The 14689-nt window shown below is 33.3% G+C and overlaps 1 protein-coding gene across 1 annotated transcript; it reads left to right on the forward strand.

Annotated features, from left to right (window-relative positions):
- Positions 1 to 11706: 11706 nt before the first annotated feature.
- On the forward strand, positions 11707 to 13212 carry LOC129005083 (uncharacterized protein K02A2.6-like). The gene has a single exon (XM_054433875.1). The coding sequence runs from the start codon at positions 11707 to 11709 to the stop codon at positions 13210 to 13212; it is 1506 nt and encodes a 501-aa protein (XP_054289850.1).
- Positions 13213 to 14689: the final 1477 nt, after the last annotated feature.

Here is a 14689-nt window from a genome sequence, read left to right on the forward strand (position 1 = left end):
ACATATTTTCAAAATACAAATAAAACCTGCACATATATGACCGATAAACTTTCTTTTGGTACAACCCGCGTGTAATTCGGTTCAGTAGTATGGTCAGGCTAGCTGTCATAAGTTTTTAAATATATAAGATTATGTAATATTCACGTTTGGTTTTCGTGCAAATATGTGGTTCAGATTCCACTATAAACTGTAGGTAATTTATTAGGCTAGTCAATCTAGAATCAAATTAAGCATAACATCAAACGCAAAGCAATAGAAATAAATTAAATATGATTTTGTCATCAAAGGTGTCCACAACAGCATACTGAAAATTGAGAAAAATCGAAGTGGCGGAAAGTGGCCATAATGTAAAAAGCTTCCGCCATATTGGATTTATGTAAGATTTTAGCAAAATAGCAATAGTTTGACAACTAAGCTTTCTAAAAATCTGCTGTTTGTTTTAGTAGCTTCCTAATTAAGTCTACTTTAATATAACAACAACTTTTATACTATTTCAATATTGTTTTTTTTATGAGACAGCTTTAAATAAAAAAAAAATCAAATATCAAAGATTTTTTTTTTGTAAAACCTTTAAATATTTGCAAATACAAACTCAGGTGATATGAACATACATATTTTGTGGCTATGAAAATAATCTGCATTAAATTATGAACAATAATAATCATCACATCAGTTTGTATCTTGCTTTGAAGATGGGATATATTTGTTATTAGTCTTCAACAATCAACATGGAACGCTAGCCGTGCCGCGCGCTGCACCGCCACATCAACTCCGGGTTAAATACGGATGGGAAAAATTGCTTTAAGATAATTTAAGCCATATTTTGAAATCATACATACAAGATAATATACAAACAAAAATCCGACAAAATCCGAGAGTGGGAACACTGAAAAGTAGACATTTTCAAACGTACCAAAATTCAATTTTTCATAATAGACAATTACAGTAGTAATCAGAGAAATATAGAATATTACCTTAAACAATTTTCAATAAAAAGTTTTATAGTTTTATTTTTAGTGTTGGGTTGGCAGAGTGACATACTAAAAGTTGTTAAAAATCGGTCCACGGGACAGCCCCAAAAATGACTATTAAAAATTGCGGCTTTTCCCAACATTGGCCAAATTTTAAAAAATATTCAACCCATGCATTAATTTTCATGAACATATATCAAGAAATTGACTTGGTACCACTGCTGATATTTATTCGTTGGTTAGTTCCTAATTTTGATAGGTAACAGGTTTTTGGCCGCCATCTTGGATCGCCATATTGGATATAAATAAAATATTTTAAATGTAATGATTGTTTTGTGACACATCATTTTTAAATAGATTTTCATGCTGATTGCTATTCTGAAATCTGCTTTTAAATATGATTTGTCGTTTTGAAGATATACTCAAGCTAAAACTCTACCCCTAGATTTTCAATGAACTTTTTTTTTTAATTTTCGGATTTTTGTTCGTATACTATCCCGTATAATTTATTTAAAATAGGGCTTCAGCCCACCTCAAAATGTATTTCACCCACAGTAAATGTAGCGGTGCAGCGCGCGGCACGGCTAGCGTTCCAAGTTGAAGACTAATAACAGATATATCCCAGAATATATCCCATCTTCAAAGCAAGATACAAACTGATGTGATGATTATTATTGTTCAAAATGTAATGCAGATTATTTTAATAGCCACAAAATATGTATGTTCATATCACCTGATGAGTTCGTATTTGCAAAAATTTAAAGGATTTACTAAACAAATCTTTGAAATTTGGTATTTTTTTTAATTTAAAGCTGACTCATTTAAACAAAACAATATTGAAATGGTATAAAAGCTGTTATCTTAAAGTAGACTTAATGAGGAAGCTATTAAAACAAACCGCAGATTATTTAGACGCTTAGTTGTCAAACTATTGCTATTTTACTAAAAGCTTACATAAATCCAATATGGCGGAAGTTTTTTTCCAATATGGCGGCTTTCCACCACTTCGATTTTTCTCGATTTTTAGTATGATGTTGTGGACAACTTTGTTGACAAAATCCCATATATTTTATTTCTATTGCTTTAAGTTTGACGAGCTTGTGGCCCGTCCTACGTACGGGAATCGAGTTGTCAACTAAAACAGAATAATTCAGAACATCTAGTTTACACGCATAGACACAAATTCTGGCAGTTTTAACGGGGAATATCACCTTATAAACAAATGTAACGTGACCACCTATTTATTCCATTCAAATATAGACCTAAAATATGGCGATATGCATTTTAAATCCGATAATTTTACCATAAAACAGCATTTGTGTCGATTTGAAAAATCTTGAAGTGAGATTGGCGACCTATTCACACTGGTTTTGAGTAGAGTAGCTACATGCCACCTCCAATTGCATACTGTACTACTTATGTACTTACCGTACCTTATCTTACCTCCGTGACCACTGAAACTTTTATGAGGATTCTCTTCTATCACCTGCCTCTTCAAAATATAGATCCCAGTCTGAGAATGCATTTCATAACTTGATATTTCCCGCCTATCGTGGGATACTCCTTGGAATATACTTTTTAAAAGTTTATACACAACCTGTCCATCCAAGCTTTACCTACTTCTGGAAAGCATCCCTATATTTGGGTGTTAACACATTTCTCTTAGCTCTCTGTTCTATTTTGTTTCGACCTCTGGGCCGTTATCTTGAACTGGTCTGTATATTTTCTCTGCACTTTATTATCTAACCCAGCATTAAGGTTTTTCGGTTCTTTGGTCAGTGCCCAAGTTTCTGAATCATCAGTACTACGGGGATAGTTGGTATGGTATTAGTCGACTTTGGTTTCTGCTGCACCCTGCAGTTTATTTGACAGTTTTATAGAGACCTACTACACCGATTGACGCTTTCATTACTAACCAAAATTTTAGTATGCCGACATACTCACATCCAAAAATACAGAAAAAGAAGTAGGTATCAACACGTAAACCACTATACCTTAAACAATTAAGCGATAAACTGCTGAAAAAATATTCCCCAAGTAATATGTCGTTTTTAGTCACTAACAAGACTACAAGAGCGCGCCACTCATTTTACACTCATCTCTATTCATACTTGGCTTAAAATACATACTTTGTATGGTCGCCATTTCATTGAAAAGTATATAAGCATTAAAGTATTTATAACTTTTGAAATGTTTAAACGGCATTATCATATAATGTTAAATGTCAAGGATAGGTTGGGGACGGTAGGCTTCCAGTAGTAATTTTCGTTCCTTGTCTAATAACGTCTTCATTTAGGGTTTATACAGTCTATCCATAAAATAACCAAAAACCGATACGACTTTTTTGTTTACTTAATAACTATTTTTAGTTTACGGTACTTAACTTTCGGTGATTGAACGTAGAATTCATAAGATTTGTCAAATATGTGCAGAAAAAAAATACATTAACATCGTTAGCAACCCAACTTTCTTCGATCAAGTCACACATGCTTCTTAACTCGTGTCAGGAAGTCTGAGAGTGCTGTACAGTGTACAGTGTACAGGTCATCTGAGAGTGATGTACAGTGTACAGTGCACAGTGTAGAGGTTGTCTGAGAGTGCTTTACAGTGTACAGGTTTTCTGAGAGTGCTTTACAGTGTACAGGTTGAGAAGTCTGCTGCCAGAAACTTGGAAGCTACGCTTCATGCAGTCACTAATTCTGTCGGTGCTTACTTACTGCCCTGCCTGCAAGTATGGCTTAGTCGGTAGTGCGACGAGCTACAAAGCCATGGCAGCGATATGGTGCCTTTGAACTTAGTGGTGTTTGACTTTAATTTCCTTTACACTTCCGACCACGCTTACACTGTACCGACTCGCCCCTTGTGTTTTATACGTTCCACAAACAAGGCCAAAGACTGTGTCGACGGGCAAATGCAAGGTTTAGAGACCGCTAATCACAATAATAAAAGTCTAGATTTATCTTTAGGAAGAGAACAAAGCCAGTGAGTTGGTCTTTTTCTCTCCACTCTAGACAACTAAGTGTCAACCCTCACAATGAACACGTCACCAACCAGCCATTGTAACATTGAACGTTGTGACGTATTGATTAATGGATATTACTTCGGTATAAGGGCAGTGAACATCTATACAATTACAAGACAGTTTTGGACATTTTATCCATTAAAAAAGATAATTGTTTTTACAAAGGAACAATTTTAAAGAAATCCTTATAAATAAAATTACAGTTTTTTCCAAGTTTTGGATTATCTTTACGTTTAATTCCCTAAGAAGTCTAAAACGAGTCTCATCTCAACTTCTGTCTGTATGTGAAACTACGAGTAGCTGCAGACATATCCAAAACTCCCACTCATTACAAACAGCGAGAGCTGTGGAAGAGTGATGAGGCGTTACGATTTAAGTGGTCATTCAGTCCAATGTGGCTGCGTTTTACATTTTTTGCGGCGATGTTAACATGTTGTTAAAACGTTAACCCCTTGTGTTTGAAAATGTGTTAGCTAATACTCAAATTATTTTGTATTTGGTATTTTATGTTTATGCGGCCGTCACAGTTTCTTCATAGTCCTTGTTCCTGTTGTCTCGCCGATAAGTAAAACAGCGAGTTTTAAGACCTTTCTCAATGACATGTTATTTGCGTATAGAGGAGTCTTGATTCATAAACGTATAACTGCTGTTTAGAACATTATCGCTACATTTTTTTCATCATAAATGGTTTTTATTCAATAGCTTATAAAACATCATATGAACCTCACACCAGTTGCTAGCTTCTTACACTAAACGTTGCATTTAAGAAAGAGTGGATGTTTATACTGAATAGATATAACTACTACTAAAGGTACTAAAGGTATAAAACATCTTTACGTTTGAGATACTCGTACTCACTTCAAAACTATTATATGTTGGTTGGTTTTCATGCAAATTACATTAACTCTTCACAAATTCACTGAACGTTATTTCTGTTATATTCAGTAAAAATTTGAGAATTTAGGTTTGTACAAGAACCAATCAAAAATGAAAATTGTATAAATTCATAATGGAAACACCTAATCATAAGGGCTCTAAAAATACGCAAATAATATTATATCGAGAGTAAAGATTGTCTAGCATGTTAAACTCGAATGGAAAAAGTAATGCAGTGTTATTAGCGAATTTCCCATACAGGGAATAAGCTATTACCGTAGGTCTCATGGTATGGAGAATAAATAAACTGTTGTAGTTTGCTTGTTTATGGATATATTTGAACCATATATAGAAATTTTGTTTATTTCATACTAAGCTATCAACATTGCAATAAAAATCACACTTTAATATCTTCTTTGTAGCAGCAAACCTAAGTACTCACTAAAATTAATGTTATTAAAATAGGAAATAAATCTGACAATTTTTACCAAATATTTTAGTAGAAATCCAGCCAGGTAAATTGAAATTCACTTCGACTGTAGGTTTGCTGTGCCCCGTATTTTAAAAATTTAAGAGAAAAAATGTATTTTACAATGCGTATCTTGGCATTTGAAATGCTTGAAGATTTATTAAGCTGTATACAAACATGCTCTAGCTAAGCGGACTAAAAAATTAGAGGCATTTTATAACTTACAATCTTACAACAACTAGACTTGCATAAAACCACAAGTTAGTGGCAGAAAGCTAATTGCCTGTAAATGTGATAACAAGGCATAAGTAGTGTTACACGGTTGAAGTTTGCAGACTCGAGCTTCTAAATTATAGCCCAGAGTTGAACTGAAATCCTACTTTCACTCTTGTCTAGTGCCAGCAAAACCTTATTTTTGGCGCTAGATATGAAATATACTTTTAGGGGAAATAATATGTAGAACAAACTAAAACGGATGTTTGTCGTACACTTCTTACTTAATTTAAAGTTATTAAATTTTCAACCAGGGAGTTTTTTGAGCTGCTAATTTTAATTTACTTTTGTATGTGAAAGAAGCTGTGTCAAGTGTAAGGAAATAACACAATTACCATCCTTTCAACCATTTAAAAACCTACTTGTGGCAATAGCATTTGTTTTAATCATGTGTCGTAATATAGTGTACAATAAAAAAAATTACTTACTAAATTGACTGATTCTGACATTTGCACTGGGATATTAAATATCAATAGTTTTTCAAAAATCAAAATTCTAGCAAATTTTGCTAGAACCATGTGTCTGCAAACATGGTTGATTGTAAAATGATACACCTATTATTACAACTTTTAGTTTTACTTTTGTTTTAACCATCATCCCCAATTAATATATGGGTTTTCTTCGTGTATTTAGAAAGTTTTGGTTGTCACTGGTAGTGTTCTACGATTGGAATAAGGTTACTTCCACTTGGTATTATAACATACCAGAATGCACTCAGGAGGAGTAGTAACTAGTTCATATGTGTGTGTCGTAACTCGAAAACACTTGAATTATGCCAAACTATTCTTAAATGAACGGTATCAGCAATCTGACGCCTACTTTCTCCCATTAGCTTGTCTACAACCTTTATCATGGGTAGGCGATGAGAGTAACTATGATATTTAATAGGTAAAATCACAAAAGTCTCATTAACTTTTTAACATTAATTTTAAAAGGAATAATGGGATGCACTATTTTTTTAGAATTATAAGGACCATAACAGAATATTTTCAAACAGAATCGGGTTTTTTTCTTCAAAAAATCATTTTTTTCCGTATTTTAAATGGGTTTATGGGAAAACAGCATAAGTTACAATAACTTTTGATCCATAATTTTTACAGCAATGGGGGATTGTACTATGTTGTTTGGAATAATAAGGATTATCACATACTAATTTCAATCAAAACCAGTTTCTTTCAGATTTTCTCTTATTTTATGGGGGTTTTTGATGGGAAAATAACATAATTTACGATAACTTTTGAACCGTAAGTTTTACAGAAATGGGAGTTACATCATTTTGTTCAGAATTTAAAGGGCTACAACATACGAAGTTTTTATCAAAATCGTTTAGGCCATTTTTGAGAAAATCAGTTATTTTATGGGTTTTTATGGGATAATCTACAATAAATATCAAAATTTCAAAAAATGAAAAAAGCACTTGAAGATATCATGGATTAGTACGTACATACCAAATGTCATCAAAATCGGACCACAGGTGTAGTCTGTAGCTCTGTACACATCCAGCACACACACACACACACACACACACACGGACATCACTTCGAAAACCACTTTCAAAACTCAAACTCGAACATTTTGACGAAAACAATACTTTCTCCTTATACTATGGTATAGGGGGAGAAAGTAAAATAGCTAAATCTTATTATGGAACTATAGTGTTAAGGTCAAAATTACTTTTCGATAGCTGACATAACAGAAGAAGTTGGTTGAACCAATACACATTTGTTGGTGTATGGAAATATAGAGTTTGAAAAAAAAAATAAAACCAATAACCTTATATTTTTAATCTACTTCATAATAAAATATCAATAAGTAAAGCCCCCACATTGTCTACTTAGTTTGGATCTATGACAGTCAGAAGCTAATGCTAAAGGTAACTTGTATCTAGTGGGGATTTATCTCAAGCGTAACACGGCAAGTAGGCTTAGTCAGCAGTGTGGTTCAGCCATCTCTAATGTATGGATTTTCCAAGTGATTTGTTGGAATTAGGTTTGTAGTAACGCTACGGCTACAAAACAAGTATGAGTCCCAACTAAATGTAAGTAAGCTATTCATTATGATTGTAGCTTAAAAACTAATCATATAGCTTATTTGAGTAACATTTACATCGAGGGCTACAAGGTTGGCAGAGAGAAAAATTGGCCAGATCCGTAATTGAGCAGTTACATAGGTTATTCTGTAACCAGTATTACAAAATATGTAAATGTAAGTTAATTGGTACATACCACACGCCAATATACTGTATACAAACTATTCGGCCAAATCAGCTAGGATAGAAAAAGAAAACTACTCTAGCTAATATGAAATTAGCGATAAAAGTAGTGTGGCGTGTGTATGAAACTCATAAATATTTATGTACAGTTGAAAAAGTTCAAATTTGTTATCTATTTAACAACGTGCGAAATTGAATTGATCCTCATATCAATTAATAAACATTTTTCCATTATTATTCTTCACGTATATAGGGAGCTTCGACCTATATTCTACCTTTGTCTTGTCTCTTTAAAATTATGGCTTTCGATATTCTCCATTATAACAATTAATTAGTAATTAATATTCGCAGGTTATTAATTAACATATTATGCATATTATGGTATTTCATAAAATTTTAAAATTTTCAAGTATTTGAATATATTTCAACAACAAATATAAATATTTTTAATAATGTAAAATATGATTGAAAATGGTTCACAATCGATAGAGCTTCTCTTTCATTTCATCCTGTCGTTTATAGTTTGTTATTTTGTCTAAAGAAAAATTAAGCCCGTGTTCTAAACACGAATATTAGAATAGGAACTAGATGTGTCATAAACATAAACAAACGACGTCACTAGCCCGAAAGAACAGAGTAGGCGACGAGAACTATACAATTTATAAATAACACAAAACATTTAATATTACCAATACAGATATAAATACCCTCGCCGCAGCAAACCTGCAGACTTAGCGAATTTCTATTTACCTGGCTGGATTTCTTCTAAAATAATCCCTAAAGATTTTCAGGTTTATTTCCTATTTAATTAACATTAATTTTAGTAAGTACTTAGGTTTGCTGCTACGGGGAAGATATTAAGATGTGTTTTTTATTGCAATGTCGATAGCTTAGTATCAGATAAACAAAATTTCCATATTTGGTTTAAATATATCCATACACAATTAAACTAAAACAGTGTATTTATTCTCCGTAAGAATAACATGGGAAAATTAAAATATATTTTTTTTAATTATCTCTGTTACCTTTAGGCATACAACAACGCTTCAATATACAAAAATTATTCTTTTTTTATCTCTACATAATGGTTTGGAGAGAAGTCGTGAAATTTTCTGTTTTTAGCGAATTTCCCTATAGGGAAGTAGCTATTACCGTAGGTCTCATGGTAAGACCTAAGCCCGGGACCGATTTACTTTTTCATTTTGATGTCCCCAGAGGCCAAAAACACAATTCGTTCAAATTTTTATATATCTATCTATATGTATATATATATATATATATATATATATATATATATATATATGTCCATCCGCACGATAACTTGAGTAATTTTTGTCCGATTTTGATAAAATTTGGTTTGAAGGTGTAAGGCGGGATAAACTTGAATGAGTTCGTTCGCGAACCAGCATGATCGGCCCTTTGTAACAGGGGATTATGGAAGGTTTTATGGGGTAAAAATAGGGTTTTCCCATTTTTGACCCTAAAAACACAAAACTTCACAATTTCTTTTCAAACCATTTTGTAGAGCTTAAAAAAACAAATAATTTAGTATATTGAAGCGTTATTATGCGCCTAATTGTTACGGAGAAAATTAAAAAAAATTAATTTTAAAATTCCCATGTTATTCTTATGGAGAATAAGTCAACTGTGGTAGTTTGATTGTTTATGAACATATTTTGATCAAATTTGGAAAATACATTAATTTCTTACTAAACCACAGTACCTTTTAATATTTTACATAAAAAAAAACTTTTTTACCCTCCTTGTTGCAGCAAACCTGTACTCATTAAACTAATTCTGTTTAAATAGGGAACAAATGTGATATTTTTAAGGAGACATTTTAGTTTAAATCCAATCAGGTAAATGGAAATTCGCTAAGTCTGCAGGTTTGCTGCGGCGAGGGTATTTAGAGTCAAAATTGGAAAAATCAATTTCTACCCCATAAAAACCACCGTTCCCATAGTCCGATTATGCTGGTTCGCGAATTCGTTCGAATGAATGTAGGTTTACACGTTTGTACCACATTTCAAAATAATCGGATCATTTTGCTCGATTTATCGCGATAACGGACACATTTATATATGTATACTAGCTGGCCCGACAGACGTTGCCCTGTCTTAATCTATATATTTAATACACAGTTGTGACACTGTGTTCTCAGTAATTGGAAAGATAGTAGACACTGGACCCATCTACAAGATTTATGTCTCAAATTAAAGGGAATAGTGTGTAGATTTGCCGAACTTCCTTAGAATTTACGTTTTTTCTAAGGGCTACGACCTACAGCCCTTTAAAGGTCGAGTCAATACAATTCTTATCGAAGAATATAATACACAGTTTATAAATTATTCGTCAGCTGTTTAATGTTTGTCAGACATTTGTTATTATTTGTATAACCTCACTTTCAGTATGCAATTATTAAACTTGGAGTTTCTATTTATAAACACACGATTTTCATCAAGGAAAGTGTATTTGTTAACTTATTTTTGAAATGTTTTAGTTTCCCTGCAAAGTGATCTGAAGGAAAGTGGTAATTGAGTTTAAGTTTGAGTATGGAATGTGAAATAATACACATAGTAGGGGACGGAAACTTATTGTTTTGATCAATATAATTTATTCTCTATAGCCACCAGAACAGTCATAGGGAAATCCGCTTGCAAGTTGTACAGATAATTGCTAATGATTGGTAAACATACAAACATTTTAAATCGTAAGTGATTAATCTTAATCATGATCAGTGTTCGACGTCCAAATTTTACCTTCTCCAGATGGCGAGTACGCTTTGATATTTGGAACTACAATTTATCAGTGAACTATACCCTAACTTTATTTTTTCGAGTAGGCCTACACAGGGAAGTTGCTTGAGAAACTGTGACTTACGATTTCGGTTCTGGCGAAGAAGTATCTGACTTGATGTTTAATGGCAATATTGACTCGGGTCATTATAGCGCTATAAAACTTTATCATTCACCCCAGGATGTGAAAAGTACAAAAAGAAAAAGAAAAGGTAATCATTAACCGGGCGTAAAGAGACATACAGAACGAAAAAAACATGTAGAGAACCAACGAACTAAAAAGGTAAAGAGCAGTGATGGTGTTAAATGTGCTCTGGAAGTCCCTTCAAAAAAATACCAATTTTTTGAATTGGGGTCGTTGGATTGGATTTGTCAGTACTGCAAATCTATGAATTTTGAGTCAGAACAGACTAACTGGGACACAAATATTTGTTCCTTTTGTCATATGCTTAAATAATCAGATGATTATTGTTGTTTTTATTTGTTATTGTTTACATTTATCTTTTGAATTGAACTAGTTCTATTATAAAGTTTTACCAATTAATTTACGTGTATTTTGTATATTTTATGAAGATATATCAATGGCGACGAGTGATAAAAGTGAAAATGAAACTAGAAAATTAAAACAACAAAGAGGAATCATAAAGTCTCAAATTACAAGGACTTTACATGTGCTGAAAACCAAAGGTTCATCTATATACGATGCTTTGGGCAGACAATCTCTACTGGATGAAACGTGGAGAAGATTCACTTTGTTACATGAAGAGATTATAACAACTACAGACGATGAAGATGAAATTGAAAGAGAAGAAGATTACCGTACAGATGTAGAGGAAACATACCTCTAGGCAAGAGCTTTATTACAACCATTCTTTGTCACTATTAAGCAAACAGGAGTAGAGAGGAATGTCTCTAGTGAAGGAAATAATCCGCATAAGTTGAACATACCGAATGTGAGTTTCACACCTTACACGGAAAATGAAACCTTTCGGAATTTCCTAATGCGGTTTAGAAATTTCTTGGACCTAAAACAAATCACAGAGTCAAAAACCAAAACACAACTGTTTCTTAGTACTCTTACACCCGAAATGCATCAGGCATTATGTGACGCGATTGCTCCCGAGGCACCAGGTGACAGATCGTTTGAAGAGCTTTCAGATATACTGCAAAACTGTTTGGAACCTATTCCAAGTGTACTTGCTAACCAAAATAGGTTCATCAGTAAAGTTCAAGATACTGAAGAGGGAATTTCTACGTACGCTCGAGAACTAAAACGTTTGGCAATTGACTGCGATTTTAAGTGTTACAACTGTGAACGTTCAGTTTGTGATATGTTCTTGAAGATGCAATTCATTCGAGGATTAAGAGATAATGAAGTGAGAGTTAGGCTTCTTCAAGAAAAAGGAAATACACAATCATTTAAGGAAGTGGTAGAAATGGCCATTTCTATTGAACAGTCCAAACTGGAAAGTTATGCAATAAAACCTAAGTACTCTCATTATGTTACAGATCAAACTAAGGATGTTAACTATGTGAGTAAACAATCTGGGTTAACAAGTAAGAGTAGAAATGAAACCAAACCGCATATTACCTTTCAAGATTTAAGAGGTAAATGTTACAGATGCGGCAGTACTCAACATAAAGCTGATACTTGCAAATTTAAAAATGAATTTTGTAGGAAGTGTAACAAGATTGGACACATTGCGAATGTTTGTCTTACACGCAACAGGGTTAGCAATGCAAGTGAGAGCGCTTACAAGTTGAAATCAAATAAAATTGATGTTGAAGATGACAATGACAACGTCCATGAGGTTTACATGATGGGTACACCAAACGTGAATGACAAGTTTATAATTAATGTTTCTATTGAAGGCAAGTCATTGAATATGGAACTTGATACTGGAGCGGCTTTGAGCTCATTATCATACAGTGATTTTCTTAAACTTGAACTTAATAAACGTCTATTCAAGACGGAAGTGGAAATGAGAACATACACTGGAGAAATTATAAGGCCTGTGGGAGTCTGTTTTGTTGAATGCAAGTACAGAAATTTCAGTTTTCATGGGAAGCTCTATGTTTTGAAACAAAACGTAGACCCAATTTTTGGACGTGAGTGGCTCCGAGAAGTCAAGATGGATTGGGCTGACATAAAACTTACAGATACTAACACATCAGAGGAACTTGATAAACTCCTAACAAACTTTCAAGACATTTTCAAGGCAGAAATCGGTGAAATAAATTCAGAACAAGGACATATACAGCTTAAGGAAGGGGCAAAACCAATTTTCGTCAAACCACGACAAGTACCTTATGCTCTAAGAAAAGCTGTTGAAGATGAGCTACATCGACTAGAGAGCGGTGGTATAATCTCCAAAGTTGAAAACTCACAGTGGGGAACACCAATTATTCCCGTAAAAAAGCCTAATGGAAGTGTAAGGCTCTGCGCTGACTACAAGGTAACAGCAAACAAACTAATATTAGATGAGAAGTACCCTATCCCTCGCATTGAAGACATCTTTACACACATGAACAAAGGGAACGCCATTCGGCGACAGGACAATCTCCATACTTGCTTATGTTTGGAAGAAACATAAGAACCGAAAAACCTACCCCGCAAAATAAAAGTCAAGTTATAACTAGAAGAAGTTTCTCAAAGGGACAAGGTGTATTGATGAGAAATTACTCAAACGTCTCAGGAGAAAAGTGGTCAACAGGAACAATCGAAAGGCCGCTTGGGCATGTGATGTACCTCGTTAAATCAGAAGACGGGTGGTTATTTAAGAGACACTGCGACCAACTAAGAGCAGCTTAATAGGGGGGAGGATTGTCATATGCTTAAATAATCAGATGATTAATTGTTGTTTTTATTTGTTATTGTTTACATTTATCTTTTGAATTGAACTAGTTCTATTATAAAGTTTTACCAATTAATTTACGTGTATTTTGTATATTTTATGAAGATATATCACTTATGTTGTCACAAGGGGGAGGGTAAAATGAACTCCTAATCAACATTTTGAGTTTATGGAAAATCTTATCAACAGCGACTATAAAAAAAGTATTAAGGGTCAAAAGAGACAAAAAACTATTTGAGTAAAATATAATACAAATCTGCATTTGTAATGGCCAGTTCTAAGTCTCACTTGAATCAACATCTTTCTGGTAGTGGTAGTCTATATAGTTTTAAAATCCACGACTCCTTTTCCATACAATTGGACCGTTAATACCCTCTAACATTGATCAAAGTATGCAGAACTTTATATATACGACGTAAACACAGCTTTTACTCACAGTATGGGTCAAAGATTCGTGAAATGCGACCAACTGCTGATGCGTGATTTACATGTAGGCTAAGTGACTATCTTTATTCCATACAACAAATTTAATTATAAATACCCCCGCCGCAGCAAACCTGCTGACTAAGCGAATTTCCATTCGTCTGAATTGATTTTCAGTTAAATATATTTTAATAACATTAGGTTTAACGAGTACCTAGGTTTGCTGCTACAAGGGAACTAACTTAAGTGTGTTTTTGAGTATAATATTGATAGCTTAGTACAAAATAAATAAATTTGCCAAGTTTGATCAAAATATATTCATAAACAAGCAAACTACAACATTTGACAATATTCTCCATAAGAATAACATGGGAATTTTGAATTTACAATTTTTTTAATTTTCTCCGTTACTAATAATCGAACAAAAATACTTTTATATACTAAATTATTTGTTTTTTTAAGCTCTTTAAAAAGGTCTAAAGAGAAATTGGGAAATTTTGTGTTTTGAGGGTCAAAAGTGAGAAAAACCAATTTTTACCCCATAAAACCCCCCGTAAAGCCCCGTTCCCATGGTCCAATCGTGCTGGGTCGCGAACTCATTCAAGTTTATCCCGCTTTACACCTTTAAACCAAATTTCATCAAAATCGGACAAAAATTACTCAAGTTATCGCGTTCACGGACGTATATATATATATATATATATATATAAATCTATATATATATATATATATATATATACATATATAAAAATTTGAACGAATAGTGTTTTTGGCCTCTGGGGACATCAAAATG

Source organism: Macrosteles quadrilineatus, unplaced genomic scaffold (assembly GCF_028750875.1).
Source record: "Macrosteles quadrilineatus isolate MER2022 unplaced genomic scaffold, UCM_ALF_1.0 Scaffold_15__1_contigs__length_3749704, whole genome shotgun sequence".
Taxonomy (NCBI): Eukaryota; Metazoa; Arthropoda; class Insecta; order Hemiptera; family Cicadellidae; genus Macrosteles; species Macrosteles quadrilineatus.

Excerpts from the sequence above, each read along its gene's own strand:
- LOC129005083 (XM_054433875.1), top strand. The coding sequence starts at position 11,707 with ATGCATCAGGCATTATGTGACGCGATTGCTCCCGAGGCACCAGGTGAC.